This window comes from Mustela nigripes, chromosome 5 (assembly GCF_022355385.1).
Source record: "Mustela nigripes isolate SB6536 chromosome 5, MUSNIG.SB6536, whole genome shotgun sequence".
Taxonomy (NCBI): Eukaryota; Metazoa; Chordata; class Mammalia; order Carnivora; family Mustelidae; genus Mustela; species Mustela nigripes.
Genome location: NC_081561.1, coordinates 65,708,731 through 65,716,659, shown reverse-complemented (window position 1 = coordinate 65,716,659; position 7,929 = coordinate 65,708,731). Strand labels below are relative to the sequence as shown.

Here is a 7,929-nt window from a genome sequence, read left to right as displayed (position 1 = left end):
TCTATTTTTAACTTCTTGAGACCCTCCATATTGTCTTCCAGAGTGGCTGTACCAGCTTGCATTCCCACAACAGTGTAAGAGGGTTCCCCTTTCTCCACATCCTCTCCACATCCTCACCAACACTGTTGCTTCCTGACTTGTTTATTTTGCCATTCTAACTGATGTATGCTGGTATCTCACTGTGGTTTTGATTTGTATTTCCCTGATGGCTAGTGATGTTGAACATTTTTTCATGTGTCTGCTAGCCATTTGTATGTCTTCTATTGAAGAAGACGCATCCCAAATGCGTCTATTCATGTCTTCTGTCCATTTTTTGACTTGATTATTTGCAATATTTGTTTTTTGGGTGCTGATTTTGAAAAGTTCTTTATAGATCTTGGATGCCAGCCCTTTATCCACAATGTCATTTGCAAATATCTTTTCCCATTCCGTAGGTTGCCTCTTAGTTTTGTTGACTGTTTCCTTTGCTGTGCAGAAGCTTTTGATCTTGATGAAGTCCCAAAAGTTCATTTTTGCTATTGTTTCTTTTGCCTTTGGAGACATGTCTTGAAAGAAGTTTCTGTGGCCGGTGTCAAAGAGGTTACTGCCTATGTTCTCTAGAATTTTGATGGATTCCTGTTTCACACTGTGGTCTTTCATCCCAAATGCCTCTTCCTTGAAGAAGTTATCCCTGAATCTCTAACCCAAATAAGAACCTGCTCTTACAGTCCTAATTGTATTCATAATGATGTGTTTCCTGGTGTAATTATGAGCTTTGTGTCCATCTTCCCCACTAAGGCAGAAGCCTCCATGAAGGCGGGATTTGACTAGTATTTCTTGAAGAAATAAATGAATGAAGACACTGGGTTCATTGGGCTGGAGACCAGAACGTAGGTCCTCACTGTCCAGGGACAGAGCAGGACCCATGATGGTAGGTACCAAGGAGAAGGGCTCTCCCCAGAGGTCTGAAAAGAGCCCCCCAGCCATTCACTGGTGCCCCCTCCTGGCCCATCTGCCACCCACACACACAGCCGAACCCCGAGCACTAGAACACTGCAGCTTTATTGATTGAAACAACCGCGTCCGCAACTAGAGGTTACATTTGAGGGGTTTGGGGGTGAAAGAGGGACAAAGGGGGACAGAGGCTGGGGTGGAGACAGAGAGCAAGGCAAAGGGGTGAGTACGGGGTTGTGTGACTAAAACAACCCCAATACCTTTCACCCATAAATGAGGGTCTCCTGTTGTGCTTTTACCTTGGTGTTGGGGTGGGCCTGGGCATGGAGGTGTTGGCTTTTCTCTCAAGTCTGGGAGGCCTCAGGGCTGAAGCAGTCCCCTCCTTCCCCTGCCCCTTCTCCTGGGTGAGCCTTGGTGAGCTCCCACCTGGGGCAGGAACGATGCTTGGAGACCGCTGGGGCAAAGGGACCAGCAGAGTTGAGCTGCAAAGGTGATTATGGGGGCAGCTAGGAGGTGGTGGGGAGGTGCCGGGAGGGAGGGCACTTCTAGTGGGTCCTCTGGGAAATGGATGCAGGTGACAGAAGGGAGGGGTGATGGTGGGCAAGTGACATGTCTCTGACCTCAGCTTTCTCACCTGTACCATGGGGGCACTGGATTAGATGGTCTCTAAGGTCCCTTCCAGCTCTCATGGTTAAGGGCTCCCTAGGAAGGAGTGGTCCTTCTGCCCCAGTACACACCCTCACACATATACATAACACACACACACACACACACACACACACACACACACACACACCTCACCCTAACAGACACACACTCTCACACAGCACTGATTAACAGAGAGGGTCATGCTATCTTGCCTTTGGAAGTATAGAGGGCTCCCCAGAGCCCAGAACCTCAATCTGTGGCCCTACAGGGACTCCCTGGAGAAGATTCATTCTTGGAACAGATCTTGGAAATGCCATCAAGCCCCCTGAGTTCAGGAAGAGGAAAACACAAGATTTTGTACCCTCTCACCCCAGCCCTCTTGGTCCGTACAGGGAAGCCCACAGGATGAGGACAGCAGGACAGCGGAGTCCAGGCTCATGTGAAGACAGAGGGTTGGGGAGGGGAAACAGTCCCTTCTACCTGGGAGCCTAGGCAGTAGCTAAAGCCAGTGGAGGAACAGGGAGGCAGAGTCCACATGGCACTCAGGTCTGATCTGGGGTGGGAGGAGCAGTGGCCTGGGCTGAGAAGCCAGAAAGGGCTCCTAGAGCCTTCCCAGCAACATCTGTAACATCTGTTCCAGTGCCTAGAGACAGGGCAGCTGGGCCAAACTCCCCTGGTGCCAGGCTGGAGTCATTGGCCCACAGTGTAACCGCCCCAGGGTGGGAGCACCTGGCTTGCAAAGCTGGCTCCACCCCAAGGGGCTGTGTGTGACCTTGGGCCAACCCCCGCCTCTGCACCTTTCTCATTTACACAAGGGGCAGTTTGGTCTCAGGCAGTGAGAGCCTGAGCCCTGGGCTTCAGCCAAGCACAGGGAGAAAGGAGAATGAATGGGAAGGAAAGTACGGAGTATCCCAGAGAAGGCTAGGTAGGGGGAGCATCCCTGGAGGTGGGGGCATGGTCTGAAGGCTTAGCTGGGCACCCGGGGCACCTGTCTGTGGTCCCAGGAGCAGCAAGACCCAGCTGGGACTCCCCCACTTCTGTCTGTACGGCACCTCGCCCCAGGGGTCTCCCCAGACAGCAAACAGGGGGCAACAGGGGTGAATAAACCCTAACGCCTTGAGAGCTGACCCCGGACTCCCTGTTTTAAGGCCACAAAATGCCTCAGCCACCCTGACCCTGAGGGCGAAACTGCCTCGGGGGAGATGCGCTGGATCCAGCCAGCCTGGTCTCCCCTGGGCTGGGGGTCTTCACAGGCCACCTACCAGCACACAGATACCACCACCCACAGCACAGCCGACACTGACACAGAGGTGCTGACTCACAGGCAGACACAGACACACCAACACTGGGACACATGAAGACTCTCCTTCCTTGCAGACCCCATCCTCCCACACACAGACCGGCACATCCTAAGAGTTCCCATCACACACTGGTAGTGTTAGTACACACGGACACCCACAGTCCCTTCAGACCTGCGCACACACACATACAGACACAAACAGGCACCAACCTCGCCGGTCCACACACGAGGACCAAGGACCTTGGTGCCCCAAGGAGGAGGTGCCCGGTGCCATTCCTCTCTGGATCTCCATACCCACCCCAGCAAGGGCACAGAGGAAGCCCCTGGCAGGTGATTGGTCAATGGTTCACATTCCTGGCTTCTTCCGAGGAGCTTTTAAACATTTCTGATACCACGCTGCATACCAGTCCAATTAAATTAAAACCTCTGGGGGTAGGACCAAGCATCCGTGCTTTCTAAAAAAAACTCTGGAGGTTTGATTCTACAGCTGGGGCTGGAAATCACTGATTTATAGAATCCATTCTGCTGGGCAAAGCCCACTCTGATTTCCCTAACAGGCCCACTTGTGCTGGGCATGAGGTTGGGATGGGCTGGGCGAGAAGGTTGGAAGGCTCAGAGGAGGAGCTCACAGTCTAGTTGGGGCAACAGACCCTGCACAGATGGGACAATTAAGGAACAATACTCAGCAGACGGGATGCAAGTGTGTTCTGGGAACCTGGAGCCACTCATTCTGGAGAGAGGCCTCAGATGGGCCAGCAAGACAGCCAGATTGGTCCAGGATCAGAAGGCCCCGCTCCAGGCCTGGCCCAGCCACCCCCCCCCCCAGCTGTTGGTGATAATGATAGCACAGCCCTGGCAGGGCAGTGAGATGGGCAGCCTTTGCACTGGTTCCCTGCCTGCCTCTTGGCACTGCCTGGCTCCCTTTGCTTGGCAGCTGTCCCCTCCGAATGCTCCAGGCGAAGCCCTATAACATGGGCCACCAAAGGTGCTTGCATTTCAGTAGGGTCGTCTGTAAGCTCTTTGTCGTCCTTAGGGGATGAAAGGTGGGGCAGTGGCAGGCAGCTTTGGCTACAGAGTAGGCTAGTACTACTCTGCAGTAGGCTACAGAGTAGGCTACAGAGTGCTACAGCACTCGCAGACATCCGTGTCACTCGTGAAGGGGAACATGCATGCTGACATCCACAGGCGTGCACTGAGCCAGGGGTTAGGCCCAGCCTCACAAACAAATATGTGTAATTGCATGTGCAGACTCACATTGGCACCCACTCCTGCCCAGAGATGTACCTACAGTGCTACACAGACAGGCAGGCACACTCTGCGCACGCACGCACGCACACACACACACACATGCACGCACACAGCTCCATGGACACGTGCCTGGAGACTCATCCTGGAAGGGGCTGGGTCTCCTCTCTCCCACGGATGGCAGGGCAGGATCTCAGGAGTGACATTGAGAGGGCTAGATTCCACCATGCCCATCTAGGCTCCCAACCCAGAACCTGTGGACAGAGAGCCTTTTCACAGTTCCAGGCATGAGCTTAGCTCCAGGCAGCACGGAGGCCAGCCACTGCCCCGCTCCCTGCCCCAGTTCTGCAAACCCCTCCTTCACTGCCCCTGGGCAGGGAAGGGCCAGTGCTTTGCAGTGGAGGAGGAGGAGGGTACCCCCTTTACACACATCCTCCTATCCAGCACACCCCTTCATGCCAAGTATAGAAGAAATAAAGTCTCCACTCTACTCCCAAATGCCATGAGAGCACGAATTCGCAAAAACAGGCCTTCTTCTCTACTCCTCTCAAAGTCAAGCCTCACCCCGGGGAATGGCTGGCCACCACCACCACCCCACCCCCACTCCTTTGAGAGGCAGGTGGGTGCTAAGGTTAGGCCTGCTGACCAAGGTGGGGATTGTGCTCTCAGGAATCCAGCTCCTTATGGGTGGGGTGGGGTTAGATGGGGCAGAAGGAAGGTATCAGTCTTCAGACTGCCCAAGCCCAAGACCCTGTGCTGGGTCACTTCAAAGAGGGTGCAGTGTGGGGAGGATATGACATCCAAGAACAGGTCAAGGGATCAAGGTGACCTGGGGTCTCCACCTTCCAACCCTTGCCCTGAAAACAGAGGGCATGCAGCAGGTGTCTCGCCTCCCTCGCACTGCCCGCTGGAGCTCACCAGGTACCCCCTGGCCTCCTGTGACCCTGGCCTCCTCCATCCCGGGGAGTCCCAGAGTCCAGCCAAGGGTGGGCTCCTGAGTCGGTTCCCCTTCTGGCTCCGTTCTGGTAAAGCCAATGAATGGTCTGAGGAACGAGGGAAGGTCAGAAACACACCACAGGTGCAGCCAGGACAAGGCCCACGTGGCGCCGAGGTCCCTGGGGTGGCGGACGCCATTCTGGCGAGTCCTTTGTCTCCGCAGAAAAGAAGGTGCTGGCAGGTCAGATAGAAACTTGTGCTTTAATATATCTCTGTGTGTGTATGTGAGTGAGTGTATGCGTGTGTCGAACGACTGTCTCCAGGGCCTCAGCGCTGGGCCTCTGTCCTTGTTTTCTGCTCATCCTCGAAGCCAGTGCAGGCCCCCTCCCTGGCAGGCTGGCCCTGCCCCTGGGCACCCCGGCTGGCGGGGGTCAGTCTTTGGTACGATGCGGACACTTTGGTGTGCCGGGGGCGGGGTGGGGGGGCCACGCAGCTCTCATCATCTCTGCAATGCCAAGAGGAAGATGACCATGGGCCCCCAGAGCTGTGGGTGGGGCTGGCGGGGGGCTCCACTGCCCGGCATCACCACCACTGTGACAAGAGAAAGAAGGGACACAGGCCAGGGCTCCGGTCAGCTCGGCAGGCCAGGGACTAGCGAGCTGCACCCTCTCTCTGGGACACTTAAAGGGGGACACTGCCCTCACTGCACATAGACATGCTCGTAAGCGCAGATGTGAGGTTGGGTGGTGTGGGGGATAACTTAAGCCTTCCAGGACCTTGCTCCGCAGCTCACTAAGTCATGGAGCAATTCACCTGACCTCTGTGGGCCTGTTTCCTCCTCTATAAAATGAGTCTACCATCAGTGCCACCCCAGGGGCTCTTGTCCTCATGACCTGAGATTACACATATATGGGGTTTTGCACCCTGCCTGGTGCGTGGCAATCACTCAATAAATTCCAGCTGTTATGACAGCAAACACCTGGCACTGGGGGGTGGGGCACACGTTTACATCTAGACCCCCCCCCACCCACACACATACACAGACATACCCCGAGGCAGGCACAGGAGGCATCTAGGTCCTGTGATAACTCGGTAAGTTCACAGGAGGGCACAGTTTAGTCTTCTCATTGCCCTACAAATGCCCCATAACCTGGGCCAAATGTCCCACCCAAACACACCAGCATCTGTTCATGCAGTCACAGACACCCAGTCCCATCACCCAGTCGCTCTGAATTGCCATTCAGCCCTGATACCGACAGGTGCCTACCCATAGAGCCCGCCCTCCCAGATTTGGCTCCTCCCTCCCTCCCCATCTTGCACCTTTATTGGGATCCATCTGCTTCCGGGGACACTCTCCCTTCTTCAGTGTGACGTCATCTATGGCGATATCCCCCAGGTAGCCAGAGCCTCGAACCCCCTCAAAAATAATCTGGGGTGGGGTCAGAGAGCAAAGAGCAGGGATTAAGGGGTTCTGCCAGAGAGAACCCCTAACCCCTTCCCCTCAGTCCACTGGAAGCCCCCATACCCTCCGAGTTTCTCCCCAGCTCCTGGGAGGAAACCCGAGTCTTCCTCAGTGTTCCCTGGCCAGACCACCAGCCTGAGGGCTGGGAGAGCCTCACCTGGAAGGGCCCGCTGGGGTTGATGGGCACGTGTGCCTGCTGCCACACGTTGCCCTTATTGCCACTGAGAGACCAGGCGTGTGTGTCCAGGGCCCCTTTGTTCCGGGACCGCACCAAGAGGTTGAGGGAGCCTATGGTGGGGATGAAGAGAGGGGAGAAGTGAGGATCTGGACGAGGCCCCCCTCCTCCGCCACTGCCTGCAACATTAGCCCAGAACGGTTCACATCCCATTATGCCACAGCTCACAACACAGGAACAGGACAGAGAGGACTGCAGCGGGCTTCAATTCATCAGGACGCCTTGCAAATTTTCCTTTATTCCTTCCTTTCCTTTCTATTCAGCTAATCCCCCCCCCCCCACACACACACACTCCTTCTTCCTCTGGAGTGGAGTTGTCCCACGCAGTGGGGCCCATGACTGAGCGCAGAGCAGGATTCCCAAAGCACACAAGGCACACCCCAGGCATGGGATGATTTTTCCTAGAGGCACAGGAATGGACTTTAAAAATTTTGATACTTACGAGATATGTTTTGAGAAATGAATAAAGCAAGTCCTTCAAACTCACGATTTCTCTAATATTCACACTTTGGACAAAGCCAAGAAAATGAGAGGGAGTTGCTTTAAAGAGAGATGTTTGTATCTGTGCTACACAGGCACAGTAAACACAGAGGAAGTGAAACATTGAGGGCATGTGCCTGTGAGTGCTGAGCTCCTGTGCCCACAGCCACAGGGGCCTGGAATTCTGGAGGTGCTGGGGACCTTGGAAAAGGGGGAGGGGATTGTGACTTGGCGAAGAGCACCCAGGCAATGTCATGCCCCTTCCCAGCTCCTCCAGCCTACCTCCAGTCCCCAGTGATGGGAAGGATCTGGCTCAGAGGGAAGGGGAATCAATCTTAGCGCCCAGTGGCTGGCATTTCCATGGCACTGCCCAGAGACAAAGCCACACCATCTGTGACACCAGATAGACAGACCCCCGCTGGGGAAGAGCCACCAAATGTTACCTGCCTGAGATGAAAGGAGTTGGCCAGAAAGATACAAGGTCTGGGGACAGCTGGTGCGGTCCAGCTGCCAGGTGGGCTAGGAGGGGAGGGGGGAGGAGGGATTGGGACAGTAAGAAACACAGACTTCCCCAGAGGCAGAGGAGGCCTGGGTGGGGACCCTCACCAGCAGATGGGCCCATCAGAGGACTGCAGCCAGCCAGAGTGGGCCAGGAGGTGCCACATAGACTTCAACAGACCCAAGCCCCAA

The 7,929-nt window shown here is 55.2% G+C and overlaps 1 protein-coding gene across 3 annotated transcripts in view; it reads right to left on the bottom strand.

The window, feature by feature from the left end:
* Positions 1–1,022: 1,022 nt before the first annotated feature.
* Positions 1,023–7,929, bottom strand: part of MDGA1 (MAM domain containing glycosylphosphatidylinositol anchor 1) — a 58,204-nt gene continuing 51,297 nt past the window's right edge. For all 3 annotated transcript variants that reach the window (XM_059400551.1, XM_059400550.1, XM_059400552.1), the window contains exons 15-17: positions 6,682–6,812; positions 6,383–6,491; positions 1,023–5,653 (exon numbers count right to left, since the gene is read on the bottom strand). In XM_059400551.1, coding sequence (XP_059256534.1) covers positions 5,562–5,653; positions 6,383–6,491; positions 6,682–6,812 — 332 coding nt within the window. In that variant the 3' untranslated portion in view covers positions 1,023–5,561. The remainder of the gene's footprint in view (positions 5,654–6,382; positions 6,492–6,681; positions 6,813–7,929) is intronic.